At 49.3% G+C, this 25,743-nt stretch overlaps 1 protein-coding gene and 2 long non-coding RNA genes across 13 annotated transcripts in view; 2 read left to right on the top strand and 1 right to left on the bottom strand.

Annotated features, from left to right (window-relative positions):
- Positions 1 to 3,431: 3,431 nt before the first annotated feature.
- LOC128115292 (uncharacterized) lies at positions 3,432 to 25,186 on the bottom strand. The gene is made up of 4 exons (XR_008220112.1): positions 24,529 to 25,186; positions 9,146 to 9,416; positions 7,637 to 7,813; positions 3,432 to 4,028 (listed from the first exon to the last, which is right to left on the bottom strand). It is a non-coding gene; the product is annotated as an uncharacterized LOC128115292 (long non-coding RNA).
- LOC128115291 (uncharacterized) lies at positions 9,506 to 18,252 on the top strand. Of its 2 annotated transcripts, none has more exons than XR_008220111.1 (3): positions 9,506 to 9,701; positions 12,184 to 12,376; positions 17,519 to 18,252. It is a non-coding gene; the product is annotated as an uncharacterized LOC128115291 (long non-coding RNA). The 2 variants fall into 2 exon arrangements; XR_008220110.1 differs by lacking the exon at positions 17,519 to 18,252 and adding an exon at positions 17,253 to 17,512 and having other exon boundaries at positions 9,512 to 9,701.
- Asap2 (ArfGAP with SH3 domain, ankyrin repeat and PH domain 2) overlaps positions 21,154 to 25,743 on the top strand; it is a 166,661-nt gene continuing 162,071 nt past the window's right edge. For 5 of the 10 annotated variants that reach the window (XM_052745804.1, XM_052745806.1, XM_052745805.1 and 2 more), the window contains exon 1: positions 24,015 to 24,216. In XM_052745804.1, the coding sequence (XP_052601764.1) occupies positions 24,091 to 24,216 (126 nt within the window). In that variant the 5' untranslated portion in view covers positions 24,015 to 24,090. Of the gene's footprint in view, positions 21,265 to 24,000; positions 24,217 to 25,743 lie in introns of those variants that run through there. The other 5 variants (XM_052745809.1, XM_052745807.1, XM_052745812.1 and 2 more) reach the window with 3 other exon arrangements.

Below are 25,743 nucleotides of genomic sequence, written 5' to 3' on the forward strand. Positions count from 1 at the left end.
GGGGAAATCCCGTGTTGACAAAGGGGAAGCAAGAACAAATCACAGTGAGACAGGCACAGGAAGCAGCAGCGCTGTGATTTCTGGCCCTGGGTGGGAGTTATCCGGGGCAGCTCTGGCCCTGCAGCTCGATCTCTGGCTCCTGAATGAGAAGGAAATGATATTCACGTGGAGGGCAGGGGTCCCTGTAAATGACTTGTTCTGGGTGGGCATTCCTGACCACATTACCTCCTCTCCTTTTATCCCCATCCTAATTAGAGAAGTCCTGTGGAAAATCCTTCACACTTACTAGGGGGGGTTACCCACGGAGGTGGCAGTAGACGGACTCGTCCTGCTTACTCGTGTGTGGCACTGGTGTCAACCTCCCTGTGACTATGCATGACTCCTAGGTCCACCCTCAGGAAGCCAGGCATGTGGTAACCCTCTGTGACTCCCCCGCTCCATCAATCCTCCTCTTGCTAGTGGGTAGGCCCGCAAGCCAACCAACGTCATTTTCTTGTGATTACGTCCCTTAGAATTGGGCTTTGATCTCTCAGAACAGAAAGGGCCCTGACAAATGCAGAGGGACTTATGTACTATGTAGAGTGCCACACTGTGTGCATGGTAGGGTGCGGTAGGAAGAGGAGAGCCCTGGGAGGTGTTGGAGCACACAGGGGCATTCTTGTGTGTGTTCTGTCAGCCGCCGCCGGCATGTCTCCTAGGTGCTCCTAGCCTTGTGTTCCTGTGTTATGTCCACATCCCAAGTGTGGTCTTCCTAGGAACACTCTCTGGTTTCGATCTGTAATCAGTTATTGACTGCTGATTATGTGGGAAGATGCTGTGTGTGAAGTCCCCATCCACATAAGGTGCTTAGGGCAAGACAGGTCAAAAATCTATTGCTAGAAAACCAAGATGCTTTTAACAGGCTTCAGGAGTTCCAGCAGTCTGAATAGCGATATAGATGGCCCTCCTGGGTGGCTCTGGGAGCCCAGCTGTGAGGCTGGAAGGTGACAGGAAGGACAAACTGGTTGGCCTGGTGCCCTACTAAGCACAAGAGAAAATGGGAGAGACTCACTAAGCAGAAAGCACGGAGCTGCTTGGGGGCAATTTGATTGGCCACTCAGTGAGCTGCAGAGAGGGGGTCATTGCAGGAGAGGCCCAGGACAAGTGATGAGTCTAACAGGCAGTTAGCTTAGTCACATGGCCCTTAGCGTCAGGTGGGGAGGCACAGAGAAATGCCTCCTCATGTCTTCCAGAGGCTGACTTGAGGCACGGTGTCTAGGTAGCACTTCAAAACCAGAGAATGAGGCCAAGTCCAGCCTTGCTCTGTAACAGTGAGCACACCACTTCACCCTTCTGAATTTCCTGTCACTCATTGCTTACCCTTTACATATCTGTTATTAGTGTGGTGATAAAAATGGACAAAATATATAAGCACATTTTCAAAAAAACCTGCAAATATAAGGAACAGAAATTCATGGACTGGAACTTTGGGATCATTAGGTTTTTCTGGAATAACTATAAAGACAGATGGAATTTGGGGCCCAAATGATGGAAATAACCTTGCAGGTTTAAGCTAGACCCTAGCCCCGTGATGGAGTGACAGCTTGAGTGCGCATTTCCCTCCCATATGGTGCTGCTGTCCCAAGGCAAAGCCTGCCACTCAGGAAACATGGCCTTTTAAAACTTCATCTATACAAGAAAAGAAGTCAATTATCTCTTCCCAGACATCGCTTCCCTGGGTGATAGACAGGAGCTATTAGTATGTCCTTGGCAAAGACCTTGCCATGTTTTAATACTGCCTTCCCAGCTGGACTGTTCCTGGCCCCGACCCTTCTGGGGACCCAAGTCTGGGACCTGCAGACTCTGTGGAAACTTTCCAACCTCACTCAGGCTCCCAAAGTCTCTGCTGTGGGCCCTGGAGGGACTTGGGTGCCCTTGGTGCTCATTACTCCATGTGTGATAGCAGGGGCATGAGATAAAGAGCTCCCTGATGTGAGCAGAGCCCTGTGCTGGTCCCCTCTCTGCAGAGCAACCTTGGACGTGTGATGGTAAAGATGGAGCAAGCTGGTGGCTGAGACCTATTTGAGATCACATTCTATTTTAATCTGTTCAGCGAGGCAGCTATGTCCAGTCTCGGTGGGACTGACTGACCATCCAGCCTCCACAGAGAAATCCTTAATGCTGAAGCTAGGAAGTAGGGGGCTAGGGTGGGGGTCAGATTGCAAGGCCATGCCTAGTCCTGGCTTCTTCTCCAGGAGAATTAGTGGTTGGGTATCAGTATCCTCATTATTGGTCAGGTGGTAAAGGTGGTCAGGAGGACCCTGAAGTGCTGTCTCCACGAGGAGGGAGGCTTCTGGCACATTCCCTCCCCCCAATGGACAAACCAAACACAGTCGTCCCTTCTCGAGTCTGATTCACGAGGCTCGTTTCTTTCCTTGCCAAGGAAGGTGCAATGTGGAGCTAGCTTAACTTGAAAAGGGACATTCCTTTAGCTTAGGTTATCAGGGTCAGTGGTAGGGTCTCCGTATGGCCCCTGATCCCTACAGTCTGACTTACACAGTCTTGAAGAAGGACACCCAGCCAGCAGGGAAGCAAGTGGGCTTTACAGATGGGCAAACACTAAGTAATGTCAGCTCATGGAGCCAGTTGACCTGTCTGTAAGGTGTGCACGGAGAACCTATATCTCATGGACAGTTAGGACGATGGAATTTAACAGAATGCGCGCCCAACTTCATCTGTACATAAAAAGAAGTCAATTATCTCTTCCCAGACATCGCTTCCCTGGGTGATAGACAGGAGCTATTCGTGTACAATTAGGGCTACAGGGGCTATTTCTCATTCAAACCAGCACCCTCAGGCTGTCACTCCATCGTGGGGCTGGGGTCTATCTTAGACCTGCAAGGTTATTTCCATCATTTGGGCCCCAAATTCCATCTGTCTTTATAGTTATCCCCAGAAAAACCTAATGATCCCAAAGTTCCAGTCCATGAATTTCTGTTCCTTATATTTGCAGGTTTTTTTGAAAATGTGCTTATATATTTTGTCCATTTTTATCACCACACTAATAACAGATATGTAAAGGGTAAGCAATAAGTGACAGGGTTTCACCCAGGCTGCCTGTTAGGCACACGAATTGGGGGAGGGTGTAGGGGCACAGCACTGATGTCTCCTCTGAAATTCAGAAGGGTGAAGTGGTGTGCTCACTGTTATAGAGCAAGGCTGGACTTAGCCTCAATCTCTGGTTTTGAAGTGCTGCCTAGACACCGTGCCCCAAATCAGCCTCTGGAAGACATGAAGAGGCATTTCTCTGTGCCTCCCCACCTGATGCTAAGGGCCATGTGACTAAGCTAACTGCCTGTTAGACTCACAACTTGTCCTGGGCCTCTCCTGCAATGACCCCCCCTCCCCCCGCCGCTCACTGAGTGGACAGTCAAGTTGCCCCCCAAGCAGCTCCTTGTCTTCCTTTCTGCTTAGTGGGTCTCCCCCATTTTTCTCTTATAGGGCACCAGGGCACATTTCCTGAGTGGCAAGTTTTGCCTTGGGACAGCAGTGCCATATAGAAGGGAGTCTCAGGTGAGAGCCCAGTGACTCCTCCTCTGAGGGAATGTTGACAGTCCACAGGCTGCTTCTGATGGCCTGAGAGCCCGTATGCTTGATCTGATGATGGCAACATCTGTTTTATTCAGAGGGCCACGTTCTCCAACAACACACACCTTATATATAACATGACCTACCGGCCAGTATTCCAGTATCATGACTCCTGCTGTTCAACTTAGTCCTTGGGACCCAGCACTCTGGGTTGGGCTTAGCCTTGTGCCTAGTAGAACAGCAACAGCAGGCATGGGACTGAATGACCCAGGTCCATCTTCTGCAGGGCCCTTTCTGCTTCTCATGGCAACTGCTCTTCCATCTTTGAGTCCAGGCTCTTGGGCATCCTGAAGACAGAGGCTCGGACACAGGTCTTAGCACCAAAAATACTCTCACCCAGCAATTCAACGTTCCTTCTTCTGAGCGCTCGTGCTCCAGACCCAGAGAACTTAGCGTCACTCCTGTTTACCGTGAAGGGATGATCATCAGGCTACATACAATAATTATTTTACTTATATGCTAAACTCTATTCAATAGATGGCTATGAAATTACAAGATGGAAAACAATTCTGTGTGCCAAGTATTTTTGGAAACATAATAATTTGAATGGCAGGTGGCAACCCCTTAGACACAAACACCATGGAGCGCACTAAAGCAGCCGTAATAGAGGCCGTGCTGTAACAGGTTTCATGTAAAACAGATCCCTAAGGACCAGGGAGTGTTTGCTCCCAGAGGAGTCCTAAAATGTAATCTAGACACATATTTATTTATTTACTTACTTACTCTATTCGTAAAAACAGGGTCTCAATATAACCTAGGCTGACCTCCATCTTGTTACATAATGGGTGGAGGATGGTCTTGAACTTTTGACCTTGCCTCCACCCTTCAAAGGCTGGCATGACTTAGCATGTACCACCACACCCATTTTACGCATTGATGGGACTTGAACCCAGGGCTGAGCAATTACTCTACTAACTGAGCTATATCCCCAGTTAGGCATGTATTCATTCCACTGCACAGATCTTGAAAAAGTTAGAAGAGCCTGGATGCCAAATGCCTTGCCATGGGCTTTACCATTATAACCGCCTTTCCTTCGGCACATACAGCCTGCTCCGGCTCCAGGGATGCAGGCACTGTGGTAAGCCCAGCTATAATAACTGACATGCTATAAAACTCCAAAGAATTATGGAAAGCCCACAATCTGCCTTTCTCGTTGCTGCCAAAGAATGTGCTTTACATTTTATTGCCTGGGAAGATAAAATCGAACATGGCGTTTGATCTGGGGCTTGCTCTGCTAATTTGAAGCCCTCCTACCTTGTGTGTGCTTGGGTGGCATGGGGCCCCTTCTTTGCCTCTTAAATTGCGGATCACTGGGGCAGAGGCTGTGGCTTTTCACAGGCGAGTGCCCAGGGAGAGCTTGCTTAACTGAATCCCTCCACCCTCCTGTTTTCAACGCCTCCCTATGCCTGCGTCCTCCTGAGAGCCTGAGAACACCAGGGGTGCGTGAAATCACTTGCTTTGTGATCTCATCCTCTTCTCTGCATCTCCAAATCCTATCAACGCCAAGAAGCCACCTCACACGCTGGCAGTCAGAAGGGCCCTTCTCGGAGCCAGAGATGACTCAGCGGTCAATGAGAGATGACTCAGCAGTCAAGAGTTATTACTCCTTCAGAAGATCTCAGTTCACTTCCCAGCCTTCCCATCTGGGGGCTCACAACAAGGGGCTCACACTCTCTTCTGGTTTCCGTGGGAAGCTGCACTCATAGGAACATACAGTCACACACACATACACGTAATCAAAATTTAAAACAATCAAAATGTGTAAAAAGAAAAAAAAAAAAAAAAAGAGCAAGGCCTTTAATCCCAGCACTCGGGAGGCAGAGGCAAGGGGATCTCTGTGATTTGAGGCCAGCCTGGTCTATAGAGTGAGTTCCAGGACAAGACCTTCTATTGTAGGTCATGGGTATTCCCCTGCATGCTTCAGCCCTTGAAGAGTGAGAATCCAGACTGGAATCCTAAATTACGCAATACTTCTTTAGCTTTGTAAGCTGCACAGTGGCAATTAGAGTACACACACTGTGAAGGCTTTGTGAGGATAAAATGTGCAAAGTAGAGTCACGGCTAGGCGCGAAAGTGACGCTCAGACCAGTGACATGGCTCAGTGGGCCAAAGTGCCTGAGTGCAAGCCTGACCCCTTGAGTCTGATCCCCGGAACTCACAGGAGAGGGAGGAAACTCACCCCCGAAAGTGGTGCTCTGACCTTCACATGCATCCTGCGGCATTTCTGGGCTAATAATGATAATAATAATAATAAATGATCTTAAGTAAAATAAAAAATATTAGAAAAGGGGTGCTTCTTGAACATGTTGAGAGAATGAATGAATGAATCCATTTTCAAGGATTTGTACATAGAAATAAATTTACCATTTCAGCCAAGATGTTCCATACACTCCAGGTTCCCAAACTGCTTCTTCCTAGATTTGCTTAATCCTAACTGAAATCCTAGTTAGAAAATCCTAAGTCACAAATAATAAAAGAAGTCAAGCTGCTCACAACTTTGTCACTCAGGCCCTCCTCCTGCTCCCCTAACAAACACCTTCACTGCTTCCCGCCAGTGTGGAGGAGCTCTTTGCGTCCTGAGGGAAGCGCCTGTTCCTCTGGTCTCTCCGATGCCACCTACCTTCCACAAAGCCCGGGAAATCTACGGTCGGATCTTTTATTTTATTTATTTTACATAAACATTCAGGATGCTACAAACATCCTTTTATTTAGAACATTTTATCACTTCTATGTTTTTGAGACCAGTGTTATTTGTAGAACAAAACTTCAGACTAAAGGAGATAAAATACATATATATAACTGCCTTCAAAACTGGAAGGGGTAACCCTGAGAGAGAATAAGCTTCCACAGTTGGACCTTGATGGGGCCCTTGGTGGACAGGGCCCTGAGCAGACCCGTGCCCAGCCCTACGTACTCATCCAAGGGACCCCCTGTGTCGTGCAATATCGGAAGAATGCTCAAAACTCTCCTCCTGGGGCTGGGAACAGAGTGGCAGAGTGCTTGCCTAGAAAGCTTAAGACCCCGGGTTTGGTCCCCAGGGCAACAACAACAAAAGCCAAAAAAAAAAAAGCAACAGAAATAAACCTCACCGAGCCTTCCTCTTCCCAGAAGAAAACCCTCTCGTCCTCTCCTCTAGAAGAAGCCTGTCTGTTGAAACGTGATACACGAGAAACGCACTGAGTCCACCCAGCCCTCACGAGATTCCTAGGTCTTGGGTGGACAGCATCATCCAGGAGAGAAAGACAGTGAATAGATGGAATTATCTAGGACTCAAAGGAGGAACTTTGTGTCCTCCCTGCCCCTGCCCCAGTATAAATTTGTCCATTCAGAGGATACAATTAAAGCAAGTCCTGGGTCTTAGGGACATAAAGTTGAAAGAAATACACCCAATCCCTTGCAAACCCATCATCTAGTGCCAAGGACGTGTAAGCGGGAGGTGCTGTGTGTTACTGTTTTCAGGTCGTGGTTGCTAGGCCCTGTTCCTTTGGGCATGCCGCAACTTAGTACATCACGGTAGCAGCATGTAGCCGGTGATACTGTTCATCTCATGGCAGTCAGAAAGGTGGGGGGGGGGGGGCAAGGTCTCAACATCCCCTCAAAGGTTTGCTCCCAATGACCTAACTTTCTCCCATTAGGAGCTACCTAGGGAGCGAGCCTTCAAAACTCGGGGCTTTGGCAGACATTTCCCATCTAAACTACAGCACGCTATCGCAGAACAAGATGCCGTGGCAACCGTTGGAGATGTGTGCTCAGCTCTACAATGGCAGAAGGGAAGGGGTGCTCTGTGTTTTACAGCTTGCAGGCTGACTTTGGGAACACGGGTATGAACTCACCAGGTAGACTGAGGTGGAAGACCTCCCCGGTGGACGAAAGTCATAAAGGCTTACGTTGAGCATAGAAAAGACCTTGTGGTGATCTGGGAAGCTATGAGTGGTTCAAGGCATTCTCCCCTCCACCCCCACCCTGAGACAGACTTTCAGTATGTAGCCATGGTTGTCATGGAACTCACTCTGTAGACCAAGCTGGCCTCGAACTCACAGAGATCCACCTGCCTCCGCCTCCCAAGTGCTGGGTTTAAAGGTGTATGCTGCCACCACGGCCAGCTTTCAAGGCATTCTTTCATTCACAGCCAGAGAGATACTTGGAAAGTCTTGAAGCGGTGTGGTAACTCTTCATCAGCAGTGACCTAAGTTTGAGCCAGAGAACCAACTCCTGCAAGTTGTCCTCTGACCTCACGCTAATGCATGTGCACACTCCCATGCCCATGTGCAATGCCCCCCCCCCACTAAATACATAGATAAATAAAGCAGGAACTGAGTGAAAGAATGACTGAGTCAATGGACTGAGTCAACCTCTGGATATAAGCAGGGTTGGGGAAATTAGGCAGCACAGTCAGGCAGTCTGGGCCGTGAAAGATCTCTTAGAGCATACTGAAGAATTTAGGCTTTATTCATAGACTGTAGGGAGCCACTGGGAGATTTTAAGCCATTTAAAACTACATTTGCATTTTAGAAGGATCACTGTTGGAAAGATCCTGGCAGCCAGTAAGCAGGGTGGTTAGACCGTTGACTAACCCAGAGACGGGAAGATTTCTTATAAGGGGACATTTGTAAATGAAGGAGGGCCTGCACGGATAAGGGGCGGCACAATGGATAATGAAGGTTCAGGAGCACAGTGCTGTGGGTAATAAATAGAAAAGTTCAATCTGGTGACAACGGGATTTGTGGAAGGAGGAAAAAGATGACTCAAAGTGGTACTGAAGCTTCTGCCTGGACAACTAAGGGCAAAGAACAAAGAATGAACAATGGCCAAGAGAACTGGCCATTCCTGGTGGGTTGGCATTCACCAGGACCTCCATCAAAGTGAGCTGTGTCTCTCTACTAACTAATCTGAGCAAAGGCTCTGTCTCAGTCAGTGTTCTATTGCTGTGAGGAGGCACCATGACCATGGCAATTCTTACAACAAAAAACATTCAACTGAGGTGGTTTACATTTCAGAGGCTCAGTCCCTTATCATCATGGCGGGGAGCATGGTGGTGTGCAGGCAGACATGGTGCTGGCTACATCTTGATCAGAAGGCAACAGGAAGTGGTCTAAGACAGTGGGCGTGGCGTGAGCATATATGAGACCTCAAAGCCTACCTCCACAGTGACACACTTCCTCCAACAAGACCACACCTACTCCACCAAGGCCACACCTCCTAAGAGTGCTGCTCCTTAAGAGCAAATGGGGGCCAATTACATTCAAACGCCCACCTGTCTTCGTTAGGGTTACTGTCGCTGTGATGAAACACCACAAACCAACCGACTTCAAATCACAGGTCATCACTGAAGGAAGTCAAGACAGGAACTCACACAGGGCAGGATCCTGGAGGCAGGAGCTGATGCAGAGGCCATGAAGGGTTGCTGTTTACTGGTGCTCAGCCAGCTTTCTCATAGAACCCAGGACCACCAGCCCAGGGATGGCACCACCCACCATGGGCTGGGCCCTCCCCCATCAATCACTAATTAAGAAAATACCCTCCAGCTGGATCAATGGAGTTCCCCTCCTCTCAGATGGATGACTCTAGCTTGTGTCAGGTTGGCGTAGAACCAGCCAGGACAGGATCTGTGGGGTCTTTTGCTCTGTTGAGATTCAGACTCCACGGGCTTTGTGTCCCCTGCCAGGTGAAGGAGGACGGTCATTCCTGGCTTTACATCACGGCTCTGCCCTGGTTTGGTGGTGAGCAGCATCTTCCAGAGGTGCTGTCCGCTCCTAGGAGCCTGGGGCTGGACTGCTGTGTCATCTTTCCTGGAGCAAAGCACAAAGGCCGCATTCACCCGCTGGCATGACCCTGCTGTCAAATCCCTTGGTCTCTGCCTCGCTGGGCACCCATCTCCGGCTAATTACTCAAAGGGACCCAGAGTGCCCAACCAGCCATTTCTACAGGTCTGGCCCAACAGGGACCTTCTTTACCACACTCAGGGGGTTCTGCCCAGAGGAGGGTTCAGGGCATGACCCTAGGGAGGCTGGGAGCCCCTGAGGAAACTTTGACCCAGGACAGGAGCTGACTGCAGCGTTCACTTCTTGGCTCTGGTAAGTGGGACTCACCAAAATGCAATGCAGAGTCGACCAGTGAGGTCAGTATTGGCTGTGAACCCCAAGTTGAATGGGAGAGGCCAGCGGGGAGAGGAAAGGGGTGCTAGAACAAATGGAACCAGGGTGTAGGCCTGTTTTTAAAGCACAGACAAAAAAAAAAAAGGGAACGTCTGGGGGCAAAGTGCCTGGCCCCCCAAGGCTGTTGGGGGGCTGCTGCTGGAGGCAGTTTTCCAAGTAAATCAAAAAGCCCTTGGGGAGCAATCTACAAGCCCTTTGCAGAGCCCTGCATACAGCCTCAGACGCCAGGAATTCCACAGGACTGAGGAAACGAAGTCTGTGTAGAGACTAGGTCTGCTCTGTGGTGATTTGGGCATTACTTCCACTTACAGGCAGCGCAGAATCCCACAAGCCGATTCCCCCGCCCTAGACACATACCGGGAGGGCGGGAGAGTTATCTAAGCACGGACATCAGACACGTTCAGATCCACTGGGAACACTTTCGGTCTTAAAAACACGTCTTATTACATTCGTCTGTGCACGCACACACTTGCGAGGAGGTCAGAGGACAGCCTGCAGGAGTTGGTTCTTGCTTCCACCGTGTTGGTTCTGAGAACGGAACTCACGTTGTCAGGCAGGGTGGCAAGGGCTTTTACCCACCACACTGTCTTTCTGGCCCATGCTTATTCTTGAATCCTTGTTTTATAGATGGGTCCTTGGAGATTTGCTCGTGGAATCTCCGCTCACTTACAAACTTACCTCCAGGAATGGCCCCATGCCTGCATACACTCTCAAAGAAACTCCCAAAGCACCGGCTTTGAGCTTCTCCACCCAAATACCAGATAGAGCTGCAGAAATTTGTTTGACGGAAAATCTCCCGAAGCACTGTTAAGCATACAAAGTGCCTCAGCCCCTCGTCCCGAAGACTAACTTTCACAGGTCTTTGTAAGGCCTCCTGAAATCTAAATTTTGAAAATGACCCATGGCCTGGGCCCGGGGAGATGGCTCAGCGGGCGAGTGTGCAAGCGTGACTTGAGTTCAAATCCTTGCACACATGTAAAAAACCAGGCATGGCCGTGCACATCCCTGTCCGGTGCTATGGAGGCAGGCTGGTTGCGGCTTTCTGGCTGCTTGTCAAGCCCCACATTCAATATGAGAGACCTTGTCCAAAGCAATCGAGTAGACAGGACAGACCGGGACACCCAATAACCTCCACTGGCCTTTGCATGGGTGTGTGTATGTGTGTGGGCGCCCACACACACGTGTGTGTATACACCACACACAAATACAAACACATACACACAAACACATTTTTTTTTTCCGAGACAGAGTTTCTCTGTGTAGCCCTGGCTGTCCTAGAACTCGCTCTGTAGACCAGGCTGGCCTCAAACTCACAGAGATCTGCCTGCCTCTGCCTCCCAAGTGCTGAGACTAAAGGTGTGCACCACCACCACCTTGCTAACAAACACAAATTAAAAATGAAGAAATGGGCTGGGTGGCGGTGGCACACGCCTTTAATCCCAGCACTCGGGAGGCAGAGCCAGGCGGATGGATCTCTGTGAGTTTGAGGCCAGCCTGGTCTACAGAGTGAGATCCAGGACAGGCACAAAAACTGCACAGAGAAACCTTGTCTCGAAAAACAAAAACAAAACAAAACAAAACAAAAATGAAGAAATGGGCTGAAAAGATGGTTGAGCAGTTTAGAGCATCCATATCAGGTGGTCCCAAGGCATCCAGCACCCCCTTCTGGACTCTGGAGTACCTGTATGCCCGTGTATACATACCCTCACGCAGACACACACATATACACATAATTAAAAGTAAAATAAATCTAGAAAGTAAGCAAGCAAAAGAGTCCTTGGAAACTTGTGATTAGGGGCATGAGTGCACACCTGGGCCTAGACCATGGTCATTGCAACCACAGCCCCAGTAGACGAGAAAAGATGCTGAGTGCTGTGCCTGTCGGGACCTGGGAATAGAGAGGCCTAGGCTGGCCATGAGGAAAGACACAGCACTCTGAGCAGGTGGGGAGGTGCGGTTTTGCTGACAGTTCTGTACTTTACATCCACAGCCCATCTCTGGCTAACACCTTTGGAATAACGTAGGAATGCTGATGGGACAATGAATCTGGAGGCAAGGGCCGCTTGTACAGAATCCACTTGAGACCAAGTGGCAGGGCGAAATACGCTAGTCCAGAGAGTCAGGGAAAAACTAGCTTAGGGTAGACAGAGTTAGCATCCCTTCAAAGTCAGATCATGTCAGTCCATGGAGCATGTTGCCTAGTGGCCCAGCATCTGTCCCCTGGGTCATCCTGTGCCCTGCTCGGTGGGCTGAAGTTTGCCTCTGTAAAGGGCATTCATGTCATGAAGGCTGAGCAGCACCTCTGTAGACACTGTCTCAGCTTGTCACCTGGTCTCCAGGGTCACACACAGCACCTAGCATGGCTACATCATCTACATGTATGGGCTTAATGTCTCTGTAGGATTCTGCATTGACCCCAGGGCTTCTGGATTTTGATGGAGGTTTCTGACTGAACTGACCAATGGCACTCTCAATCACAGCAATATTTGATTCACAGACTGAAATTCTAACCTCCAACAACCTCACTGTGGGATCATACTTGGAACTGAGTCACTGCAGATGTCGTTACTAAAGATGAGGTCATTCAGGATAAGGTGGGTCTTTAATTAAACATGATTGCTGTAGTGGTTTGAATGAGATGTCTCCTATGGTTTTTTTTTTTTTTGTGGGGAGAAGGATGTTGAGATAGGGTTTCACTGTGTTGCCCTGGCTGTCCTGGAACTTGCTATGTAGACCAGGCTGGCCTCAAACTCATAGAGCTCCACCTCCCTGCTGAGTGCTGGGATTAAAAGCATGTATCCCCATGTCTGGTCTTCCCATAGTCATTTGCACCTTTGGTCCCCAATTGGTGGTGACGTTTGGGAAGATTCCAGAGGTGTGGCTTTGCTGCAGGAAGAATGTCACTTAAGGAAGGCTTTCATTACTTAAGGTCTTACCATGCTCCTGGTTTGCTTTCTCTGCTTTGTGAATGTCATTGAACACGTGAACTTTGTGGCTGGAGAGATGGCTCAGTGGTTATAGAGCTCTGACTGCTTTTCCAGAGGACCAGGGTTTAATTCCCAGCACCTACATGGCAGCTCACAACTGTCTATGACTCCAGTTCCAGGGAATTCAACACCCTCACACAGACGTATATGCAGGCAAAACACCATTTCACTGAAATAAAATTAAATATTTTTTTTTTTTTTGTTTTTTTTTTTTGTTGTTTTTCGAGACAGGGTTTCTCTGTGTAGCTTTGCGCCTTTCCTGGAACTCACTTGGTAGTCCAGGCTGGCCTCGAACTCACAGAGATCCGCCTGCCTCTGCCTCCCGAGTGCTGGGATTAAAGGCGTGCGCCACCACCGCCCGGCTTAAATATTTTTTTTTTTTTTTTTAAAGAAAGAAAAATGTCGGGGGAAAAACAAGAAAAGAAAGATGTGAGCTCTCGGCTTATTGCTGCGGCCACCACGCTTGCTGTAGCCACACTTCTGCTCCACGTGACGGGCCTTTATCCCTCTGGACCTGGAAGTCCAAATAGACTCTCTAAGTTGCTTCTGGTCCTGGTGTTTTTGTTTTTTGTTTTTTCTCAGCAACAGGAAGTAACTAATATGACCGCTGTCCATATGAAAAGGAAAAACGTGGAATGTTTTGTCCGATTCCAATTAGGTTGGCCTCTTATTCTGAGATCTAACAATTCTTTATACACCCTGGACAGGTCCCTAGCAGACATTTTCTTACCTTCATTCTTTCATCTACTGACCCATCTAATCTATTATCTATAAGTCTATCTCTCACCTCTAGCTATCAACCTCTGTGATATGACTTCTATCAACTACACCTATCATCTACCTCATCTCTCTCTCTTTTTGATTTTTTTTTTTTTGAGACAAGGTCTCTGCATAGCCTTGGCTATCCTAGAACACCATGTAGACTAGGCTGGCCTCAAACTCAAAGAGATCCTACTGACTCCGCCTCCTGAGTGCTGAGATTAAAGACTCACGGCATGCCTGGCTATTTCATCTATCTATTGTCTTTCTTTAGCTGCCCATCTCTGTCATCTGTCTGCTATTATCTGTTTACCTATCTGTCATCTATCTCATTATTCTTTATTATCTATATCTATCATTCTATCTATCATTCATCTGTCCTCTATTATCTTCCTTATCTACCTCTACTATCTATGTCTATCAATCATCTGTCTACCAACTTATTTTGTGGTATTGGAGAGGAAAACAGAGTTTCCTGGGTGGTTTTATTTGTTTATTTGTTTGTTTATTTTTGCCTGTGAACTTGACACAAGCTAGAATTAGCTGAGAAAAGTGAACCACAATTGAGAAAATGCCTCCATAAAATTGACCTGTAGGGCATTTCCTTAATTAGTGATTGATGCCCAGCCCATTTGGGCACCCCTGAACAGGTGGTCCTGGGAAGTATGAGCAGGCTGAGCAAGCCATGGGGAGCAAGCCAGTAAGCAGCACTCCTCCATGGCCTCTGCATCAGCTCCTGCCTTGAATTCCCGCCCCTACTTCCTTCCACGATGAACAGTGATGTGGAAGCATTAGAAGACACAAACCTTTCCTCCGCAAGTTGCTTTTGGTCATTGTAGCTAAGTTTTCCTGGTCCTGCCTGGCCCACGGTCAGGACAAATCTCTCTCACCCGCCAGTCCCACAGCTGCTCAGACCCGACCAAGTAAACACACAGAGACTTATGTTGCTTCCAAACTGTATGGCTGCAGCAGGCTTCTTGTTATCTAGTTCTTCTATCTTAAATTAACCCATATGTATTAGTCTATAAGTTGCCTCATGGCTTGTGGCTTACTGGTATCTTACATCTCACTTTTCATGGTGGTGGCTGGCAGTGTCTCTCTGCCTCAGCCTTCCACTTCCCAGAATTCTCCTCTCTCTTTGTCCTGCCCATACTTCCTGCCTGGCTACTGGCCAATCAGTGTTTTATTTATTAACCAATCAGAGCAACACATTTAACATACAGAACATCCCACAGCAGGTCATGGTGTTTTGTCACAGCCACAGGAACCCTAATTAAGACACAGGGCTTGTTTCATGCTAAACATACAGTCTACTACTCCCACTGAACTGTACTCTGAATTCTTAGTCCTTCATTTCAAATTCTTTTTTAAATTTCATGTACATTGGTGTTTTACCTGCGCGTATGTCTGTGTGAGAAAGTCCGATCCCCTGGAACAGGGGTTACAGACAGTTGTGAGCCAACCGGGTGGGTGCTGGGAATTGAACCCAGGTCCTCTGAAAAAGCAGTCAGTGGGTTCTTAACCACTGAGTCATTCCCACAGCCCCCCTTCTTCATGTTTTTAAAGCTATACCCCAGCCTTAATGTTTTTAGACACCCACACACACATATACTTGTTCTCATATTATATATATGTATATACAGAAATATAGTCTCCAGATATCCATATCATATAATATATATGTGCAATTAAGATATGCATATGATGAGAATTAAGAAGCCAATGAAAAATTAACACATGTTCAGGAGACATTTTTCAAAAGTTCTGATAGGCTCCCGGAATTCATTTCAAGTGAGCATCCAACATAAGCTCCTAATTATTGCATTCTTCCTTAATGGCATTCTGGGTCCTGAAGCTCATCGGAGTCAGCATTGCCTGGAGCCTCCCTTATCTGGAGCCTCCCTTACCTGGAGCCTCCCTTATCTGGAGCCCACTGTGGCTCCCACCTCCACTTCCATGGTGTGTGCTTTGAAGCACAAACATTTTAAATTTGATAATGAAACCCATTATTTTGTACAAATAACATAAGCTAATACATTTTTAAAAAGTTGGATGCAATCCAATTTTCTATTACTAATTAGTGCTTTATCCATCTGTTCTGCCTCCACCCTCGTCCCATGTAATCATCTCTCCACAAGCAGCCAAAGGAGTAGTGCATGTGTGTGTGTGTGTGTGTGTGTGTGTGTGTGTGAGTGTGCAAGTGTGTGTGTGTGTGTGTGTAGACAGGAGTAGATGTTGGATTGTTAGGTGTCTCCCATTGCGCTCTACCTTCTTGTTTTAAACACGGTCTCTCTCTCTCTCTCTCTCTCTCTCTCTCTCTCTCTCTCTCTCTCTCTCTCTCTCTGTTGTTGTTTTTGAGACAGGGTTTCTCTGTGTAGCTTTAGGACCTGACCTGGATCTCACCCTGTAGACCAGGCTGGCCTTGAACTCACAGAGATCTGCCTGCCTCTGCCTCCCCAGTGCTGGGATTCTCTGTCTAATGCTCCGTGAAAGCAGTGTGGGCCAGACCACCGATCCTGCCCAGAGACTTCCAGAAAGAATTGAAAAGAACCTTGGGTTTGGTTCTGAAGGATGACCAAGATACTTCCCAGGTGGTCAAGAGGAAGGAAGTCCTCTAGGACAAGGGTTTGGTGTAGTGGTATGAAGGTGTGTGAGGATGAGGAATCTTGCAATGGGTACCAAGATCAACAACAGCCAGCAAGTCCCACGGGAGGCAGATGAGAAGCGTTCGGTTGGGAGACACAGAGGGGCACTGTCAGCTGGGGAAATGGCAGCTTGAAGTGGCGAGGGTGTGGCTGACACTCTCCAGTGAGAAAAGCCAGTGTATTGCAGATACTTCAGTGTGGGACCATTGGGTGTGGGTTGCAACTTCTCAACTCTCTACCTAGGGCTACGGGTGGATGAGTGCTGTGGCTGGGAGTCGAGAAGTTTCACAGCCGTTTCACATCTGAATTCCATAGAAACCTCATCTGTCGTGAAATAGCATGCTGTTGATGTCTCCACTGTGGGACAAGGTCAAAACCATCCTAAGTTGAAGGGCACTACAAACACAGGCAGGGTTTAGAGGTGTTTAGGGGCCACAGTTTGCTAATCTGCGTCAGAGGGTAGCTGGGAGAGGGACTAAGGAAAAGGCTGGGAAAGACCTCAACGGAGGAGCTTCAATTTTACTTCATAGACAATAGGAAAACACTGGGGGAATTTCCGCCCCGTCTAAAGGGGTGGGGGAAACTGTGGATGGGCCCACATCCTGGGGGAAGAGTGATCGGTTTTGTTTTGTTTTGTTTTTGAGAAAGGATCATTATATAACCCAGTCTGGCTTCCAATTGGCTCTGTAGCCCAGGCTAGCTTCAAATTCAGAAGCTTCTATCTCAGCCTCCATGGTGTTGGGATTACAGGCATGTACCACCACCACACCCCGCTATGGAGACAGTGATTTGATAAAAGAAAATAAATAATTGCAAGCACCCTTTAAAAGCTACTTTAGCAAAAGCTATTTGCATATGGAGTGCTAATTAAACTTTTTTTTAAATTTGGTTTGTTTTGCTTTTCCCTGAAAACAAACCCCACCCTCCGCTGCACTTGTCTGTAGGATTCTAAGTGCTTGAAAACAACAAATGGCATCTTCTTAATTACCGTAAGACAAATAATATTTATTAACACAAGTTGCTTTTGCTTGCATAACACAGTGTATCGGGGCTTTAATCCTATATGTATTTACTTCCAGGAGCATGACTCAGAGTTGGGAGGGCCACTACTCTGCTGCTGTTGGCAGGGAAGACAGAAGTATATTCAAAGTGGGCCTAGTCTCTGAAAATAGATGAGTGTGTATGCACATAAATACGCTGCTTTTGTGTTTGCTGACTTAAAGGATAGACAGCACACAGCCTGCAAAGCATTCCAAGCTATCTACTCTTCTATCATGAATCCTGTACAGCTAATTGATTCTCATAGATGCTTTCATTGATTTTTTTTTTTTTTTTTTTTGCCAAGTGCCTGCCTCCGTATCCAGTCTGCAGTTTAACCATGACTGGACAAAATAAGATGTAGAAGAAATGTTTATTATCCAACTCAGTCAGCAAAGAACTTGCTGGTGTCGTTGACAAATGAGCCCAGCTCGGGCGTCAATGCCAGTTGGCATTTGTTTATGCTAATGAGCGAGCAGGGCTGAAGTGAACTGGTAAAGATGTCTGCTGTAACTTCATCTGCCCAGAATACTAGTGGCCTCCTTGCTTCATCCTAACACAGTTGGCAAATATTGGCGGCCTTTTCTCTCAAACGCCTTCATTACTCACACGCGGTTGCTGAACGCATTCACAACACTCGGCTGTTTGCTTGGCTTAGACAATCAATGAAACAGTGACTTCAGCCATGATTAGCCGTTACCCATTTCTCTGGTGTAAATACTCCTAACGAGCAACTTCAAGCTGCCACAGTATGGAACTGGGAGACGGGCCGCACCACCACCACCACATAGGATTTCTATCAGACACGAGAGAGAACCCAAACCCACGGCATTCCTGAATGTGTGACAGAGGCTCGCTTGACTGTCCTCCACAGTCTCCAGCTGAAAGCTCCTTGATCTAGACCGCCTCTTCCATGTCAGTGCCCAGAGCTGAGAGACCTCATTAAGATGACAAAAATGAACAGTCCTCGTGTGCTGTTCTGTAAAATTAGCTGAGAATAGAACTGCTGGTCACCCATGCTCTAAAATCAGTTCTGAAGGCGGATCTAGAATACACTCCTTTTCACATGTCTAGGCCTAAGCTGGGCACGGTGGCACATGCTTTTAATCCCAGTACTCAGGAAAGCAGAGGCAGGCAAATCTCTGTGAGTTTGAGGCCAGCCTGGTCTACAAGAAAATTCCAGGCTAGCCAGGAACAAACACAAATGCCTAGGCCCAAGGATGAGCTTCTCAGCAGTAACATACCTCTTAAGGTATTTTCTTTGTGTTGACATAAACACAAAACATGGGTAATGGTAATGAATGGAATGCTAGAGTGGAGAAGTACTTTAATTAGGAGTTCATCTAGGGCCCAGTTCAGTGGAAGAACACTGGTTAAAAGGGGTGTGTGCAGAGAGATGGTCCAGTGGTTAAGAGCAGGTTCAATTCCCAGCATGGATGCTTACAACCATCTGGAATTCCCGTTCCAGGGCATCCGATGCTCTCTCTGGTCTCTGAGGGCACAGAATACATGAACACAAAACACCCGGACATATATACACAAACATTCAAAATGTGTGTTTGTGTATTTTAAAGCTGAGGCTGAAGGGGTGATAACTCAGCAACTAAAAGCACTTGTTGCTCTTCCAGAGGAATGGAGTTCAGTTCCCAGCACCCACATGGTGGCTTACAACATATCTGTAAGTCCAGTTCCAGGGCATCGGACACCTCTCTGGTCTTCACGTACACCAGGCATACAGACGGTGCACATACATGCAGACAAAACATCCAGGCACATAAATAAACATGTCTTTTTTTGTTTTGTTTTGTTTTGTTTTTTTTGAGACAGGGTTTCTCTGTGTAGCTTTGCGCCTTTCCTGGGACTCACTTGGTAGCCCAGGCTGGCCTCGAACTCACAGAGATCCGCCTGGCTCTGCCTCCCGAGTGCTGGGATTAAAGGTGTGCGCCACCACCGCCCGGCGTCTTTTTTTTTTTTTTTTAAAGCTAGTGCAAGCAACTCTTATTATTTTGTATATGAATTAGCTGCAGTTCAAGGAAGTTAATTTACTCAGCAAAAAGCAGACACCAAGATCTAGATTTTCGTTTGTATTATAATTGTGCACGGCCAAACCCTTCCCTGCCTCTGACCTCAGTGCATGAAAGTGAGGCAAGTGACGGATACCTACAGCTGTATTTCACCTTGGGAACAACTAGGGCCCTTTCACAACATTCTTTTTTTTTTTTTTTTTTTTTTTTTTTGAGGGGGGAAGTACTTTATAATGTGGAGGAGAAACTCCCAGCAATGCTTCCCTGTTCACATCACGGGGTGCTTTGGGGTGTTTTATTTTATTGCACCATTTACCACACAGTTCCTTTAAGGCACAGACCTGTTCATTCCAAGTGTAATCATTTACAAGTTCACAGCAAGCGAACTGGAAAGGTCTGCAATAAACCAGTCAACCCTCCAGAAAAATCCGGAGTGAAGAACATATCTTTCCCCCTTGGTCAGAGAGTGAAAAGTCTCAGGGTCTTGTGATCTCCCCAAGGCAGAACCCTCCTTTGGAAAATGGCCCGTCAGCCAGTCTTGGCGGGCTGCCGGGTGTGGGCTTTCCTCTCTTTCTTCTTCCTTTTGGTTTCCTGGGATGAATTAATTTAAAAGATGAAGGTTCATGTTGACTCACGGAATCAGAGGTTTCAGTCCTCCATCACTCGACCCTGCTGCTTTGGGGCCCGTGGTGAGGTCTGACATCATGGAAGGCTGCCGTGGAGGGAAGGCGCTCACTTCGTGATAGAGGGGAATCAGAGCGAAGCTGGACTCCGGGGTCCTCTTCCAGAACAGGCCTTCGAGGTCTAGTAACACTTCCTCCCACAAGACCCCGCCTGCTCCTGGTTCCACCTCCCAGAAGCACCATCAAGAGGATGCTGATGGTGTCTTCGAGGCCTGCGTGCTTTTATCCAGAACTTTTTAACTCTTCGAAGTCTCAAAACAATCTAGTTATTGTTTCTGAGAGAGGCTCTCACTGTGTAGCCCAGGCTGGCCACTAGCTCACAGAGACCTACCCAAGTGCTGGGATTAAAGGTGTGTGCCCCCATGCCTGCCAAGGATCTAGTTTTAAAAAAAAAATAACTCTCAGTGATGAAGTTGATTTGAAATGGATTAGTATGAACTTAGCACAGTTCTTGTTTATCCCAACATATCCATAACAACAAACCCTTTCTCTGCTACTGTTTGGATGTGGTTTGTTTCCTAATGGTTCACAGGTTGGAGCCTTGGCCTTGGTGGAGTGGTGGGACTGAGGAGGGGCCTAGTTGGAGGTTGTTAGGGCATTGTGGGTACTATCCTTGGAAGCATTAAGGTAGTTTTCTTGGGACCTCTATTAGTTCTCATGAAAGAGAGTTTATTATAAAACAGAGTTTGACTCGGAATCAGTGATCAGTCCTATGGGTAGGCATAATGTCGTCATTATACTACCACCTACCACAGGCCACATGGATGGGCCTGCTTGATCCTAGACTTAGGCTTCTGTCCTGGTTTGTTTTCTGTTGTGATAAAACTCTGAACCTGAGGAAGGAAAGGGTTTATCTGGGTTACAGGTTAGAGACCCTCAACCAGGAAAGCCCAGGCAGGAACCTGGAGGCAGAAACTGAAGCAGAGGCCATGGAGGAGTGCTGCTTAGTGGCTTGCCCTTCTTGGTCTCTGCAGGTCCTTTCTTACACAGCCCAGGCCGACCTGCCTAGGGATGGTACCGCCCACAGTGGGCTGGGTCCTCCTAAATCAATTAGCAGTCAAGAAAATACCCTACAGACGTGCCGGCAGCCAGTCTGATGGAGGCAATTCCTTGAGATTCCCTCTTCCCAGGTACATCTAGGTTTGTATCAAGTTGACCAAACTAACAGTGCAGCCTCCAAAGCCGTTGGCTAAAGATCTTCCCTTCTTCACCCTGCTGTTTTTACTGTCTTCCAGGGCTAGAGATGAACCCAGGCCCTGCACGCGACAGACAAGCGCTAGCACTCCACTCTACCACTGGCTGCAGCCCAGCCAACCTCCTCCTCTTTATAAATTTCCCAACCTCAGGTAAGTTAGAGGGACAAAAACAGACCCATACACCAAGGTTAAATAAAAAGGACCGTAGTCTTTTATATGAATTATAATAGGCCCAAAGACATATGGATTCAGATTTTCTCAGACTTTAAAAAGTAACATAGTTTACATGGTATACATTTTGAACCAACCCTTGCTGGGGTCTAGGACAATCCTCTATAATCAAATGCATTTATATTTTACAGTAAAACATACATATATGGAGTGGGGTAAGGGAGATTATATGTTGCCTCAATTCAGTTTCAGGACAATTTTATCATTAAGAGTTACTATTATTTGTTTTTTCAAGACAGCCCTGTGTAGCCCTGGCTGTCCTGGAACTCACTCTGTAGACCAGGCTGGCCTCGAACTCACAGAGATCCACCTGCCTCTGCCTCCCAAGTGCTGGGATTAAAGGCGTGCGCCACCACTGCCCGGCAAGAATTATTTTTTAAAATAGATTTTTTTACAGGGATTTTTATATATTTAGCAGTGTCCAGGCCTCTAATAGCAATATCAACATCCCCTTCTCTTGATGCACTAAAAATATGTAAATGAGGGTTGGGGAAGTTGCTTGGTGCTGAGGCATGTGTCTAGTAGGTTCAAGGTTTGGGGTTTGATCCTTAGTACTCCACATAGAGGAGTGTATGTGTTTGATTTGTGTTCAACATTTAAACTTTAAATTATGTGTGTGTGTGTGTGTGTGTGTGTGTGTGTGTGTGTGTGTGTATGATAGACACGTTGACTAGTTCGACTGGTAGCATAGACTAGTAGGTTAGTTGACTGGCAGTCAAGAAAAACACTTATTTCTCTTAACTTCTCAAGGCATCACAGAGACCAGCCCTCCAAAAATAAAACCTTGAAAAGTTTCAGAGAATACTCTTCAACTTCAGAGAAGAACAAAAGGGCTTACCGGTGGGAAAGGAGGCAGAGGGGGCAGAAAATGACCTTGTGAAGGAGAGGGTGCACCATAACAAAACACCCTTGAGTTACACAAGCCTGTCATAGGGAGTCCCAAGACACTAAAGGGATGGAAATGCACAAAGAGGTAAAGAGATGCACAGTTTGGGGATTGCTTGCCGAGCCCGGCAATAAAAGCTACCCACTGGCACAGCTATTTTTGAAAGCTGAATTTCATTCACACGCAGTGCTAGTGAAATACCAGAAGCCATACATAATGTCTGACCCCAGCGGCCACCTCATATGGCACATTTGTACATGGAAGCTTTAAAAAGATGGACTGGTCCACTGCCCTACGGAGGCAAGGAGACCACTTTTGCCTCCCACCTTGGGTTTCCAGTGTCTCTCCCACACTCCCTCCTCTTCAGACACACGGAAGGTTTGTTTGTTTTTTTTTTTGTCATGTTTCTCTAGGCTGTATGGTTGGTGGCAGCGGTAACCATGCCACACGCCTGGTGGAGTTGCAGGGTGTGATTTTTGACTGGTGTCTTCAGAACCTCTGGGTTTTTAAATACAGCTGAGAATTTCCTTACGAGCTATAAAAGAAAAATGTGTACTAATTCAGACATTTTATTGGTCCAGTCTTGTCTGGGATCGGCCAGCTGCTGTTTGCAGTACTTTCTCATGGAACCATCAGGAACAATAGCTCCTCTCTTCTCATTCGCTACCTCTGGTCCCCTGGGGTCCCCCTCCTCTTTCGACAGCAATATTGCAGTGCGTTCTGCGGTCTTCGTAGGGTGAAGCCTGGCCTAGCACCCTAAAACTGTTTACAAGTAACTGGGAGTACCCCTAATTGTACAAGCTTGAGGAACACGAGGGGTGGGTTGGGGGGTGTAGAAGTACTCTTCCAAGTCCAAGGGCATAGGTTTGAATGCCCATTTGGTCTTATAGCTTGTGATCTCTGGCCAACTCTCTATGATAATACCCATCTTTACCAGGTTCCTTAAAGCTGTGAGGAGGTGCACAGACACTACATGGTCCCAGTGACTGCATCCCAAACTGTCCCCGCGGCTAGTCCCGCTAGGGTGCAGGAGGGGTGCCTCGGCGGACCTCACCGTCCTGTAGGGGGCGAGCTATCCACACTGTCCTCTCGCTTGGCCCTTCCTTGAGGTTCTGGTGGGGGAATTCGGGGGGTTCTTCGCCTAGGGGTGGAACTGGGGAGCAGAAGGGTGGGTTTCGTTCCGGCCGGGAGGCCGGAGCCCCGGGTCCCAGTTCACGCCCACCGGGAAAATGTGAGCCAGAGCTCCGGACTGGCGCGGCGAGGCCGGGGCACCGCGGCCCGGGAGTGGGGCGCGCCCTCGAACCCCTGCACGCCCCGAAGGCAGACACAATGCGGCGGCCCGCAGGGGCTGGCGGGCCCCGAGCGCGCACCTCCCTCCTTCCTGCGGCCTCTGCTTCCCGGCGGCGCGGTGGCGGCGAGCGCGCCGATTGGTGGCCGGGCCTGCGCCCCGCCCCTCCCCGCGCCCCGCCGGCCACCGCCCCCTGGCCGGGACCCGCCCCTCTCCGCGGGAGGCGTCGGGGCCCGCGGCTGGGTGGCGGGCAGTTCCCGCCAGCTGTGCGCGCCCGCGTCTGGGCTCGCTCGGAGGAGAGGACGCGGCGGCGGCGGCGGCGGCGGCGGCGGCGGCGGCGGCGGCGGCGGCGGCTCCCGGAGCCCAGCGGGCAGAGCTGCGGGCTGCGCGCGCCCCTGCTCCCGCCGTGCGTCCCCGCGGTGGCTCCCGCGCCCTGCGGCGGCGGCTCCCGCGCCCCGCGCTCCCCTTTGTCCGCGGCCCCCGAGCGGCGGCGGCGGCGGCGGCGGTGGGGCCGGAGCCCCGCGCCCTGGGCGACTGAGGCGGCGGCGGTCCGCGCCCGCGCGCCGCGGCGATGCCGGACCAGATCTCCGTGTCGGAATTCGTGGCCGAGACCCATGAGGACTACAAGGCGCCCACGGCCTCCAGCTTCACCACGCGCACGGCCCAGTGCCGGAACACCGTGGCGGCCATCGAGGAGGTGAGCGGCAGCCTCGGCGAGCCGGGCGGGCGGCTCGGGCCGCGGGGACCGCGCGGCGCCCTGGGGACCCGCGGGCGTCCGCGCCTGCTCTGCCTGATGCCCAGTGCCCGCCGCCCGCGCCCACACCCGGGAAAAGTTTCTGGTCCCCCAGAGCCGGACGCGGCCCGGCCAGCAGTGCCCGACACAGAAGCCCTTTGTTCCCAGAGAGGTGGCTCTGGGGAGAGGCTGTTTGGCCACCTTGGGCCTTTTTGGGGGGAACCCTCCTGTCTGCTCTCATTTCCCTCGCAGGGTTCCAGGGACTTTGCCTCATACCTCGGCGAGGTCAACTTCGGCCGCAGAGTCCGTGGCGGCTGCGAGCCGGGGACCCCCGCGCGCGCTGCAGCCCCGGGTGGTGGGTCCCCCCGCGCGGACCTCTCCAACTTGTTCCAGAAGTGGCCCGGCGAGGGCAGCTGTGCTCCCTGAGCCAGCCGCGGAGCAGGTCCAGGGGACCCCGAAGCTGCTCAGGCAGGGGTGCCATCCCAGCCCGGGAGGCCTGGCAGCTCCCACTGCGTGCCGCAGAGCAGCGCTGCCGCCGGGGTGGTGGAGAGCCGGCGCTTTGAGGTCCGAAAGGCCCTTGGTGGCCGCTCCTGGACTACCTGTGTGGTGCCTATGGGCACTGTGGTCATCTCCCTTGCCCTTAACCTGGAAAAGACCTGATTTTTAGTAAGGGCTTTCAAGGTGCAGAGTCATTGTATTGAACTACTAAGCAGCGAGCTCTCCAGATCCTGGGGAAGATGGACTGCAAGAGCCAAGCAGCTTGGCTTGAAAATTAAAGCAGGCTTGGACGGGGCTGTGTGAGTCCCTGGGCCACGGCTGGCTGTGTGGCTCGGGACAGCCACACTTCCCATCATTTTCTTCACCTTCCAAACAGAATCTAGGGTGGCATCATTTCGGCTTCCTAGGTTTTGTGCGCTCAGCAGGGCTCACAATAGGTAACTGGCGAACAAGACACACGTGTAGCGGTAGTGAACCCGTGACTGACTGCCTTGCTTTAATTTTAAGATTGGGGTGGATATTCTAAAATACCCATGCCAGCGGTTGGCGGAGGGGCGGGGGGGGGCGGGGGTAGACGTCTTCAGAGAGCTTTACATGAAGCAGTGTCATTAAATCCTTTCCCCCCTTGCTTGAACGCAGCATCTGTTATTAAGAATCGCCTGGAAAAAAAAAATAATGTAGACGGTTCAGCGTAAAATATTTTTCTTTGAAGACATACACAGTCAAGACGAGACTCAGTGGAAAATACTGGCTTCAGCATCCTGCTGTCGGCTCCTCCTCCTCCTCCCTCTCCCCTCTCCCGAAAGGTCTGCGATGTGAATCTTGTGTAGTGAGTTCAGTGTCGTGCTGATTGCTGTGTTCTGTCTACTCCTGTCAACACGGCTTAAACACGGTCCCTTTAGAGGAGGCAGGTGGGATGAGGCATGGGAAGTCGTTTCTCCCCCCTCCCCCCCACCATAAGTGCCAGTTGAAAAGCCCTCGGAAAATAGTCAC

Source organism: Peromyscus californicus, unplaced genomic scaffold (assembly GCF_007827085.1).
Source record: "Peromyscus californicus insignis strain IS unplaced genomic scaffold, ASM782708v3 Scaffold_1__1_contigs__length_55948999, whole genome shotgun sequence".
NCBI lineage: Eukaryota > Metazoa > Chordata > Mammalia > Rodentia > Cricetidae > Peromyscus > Peromyscus californicus.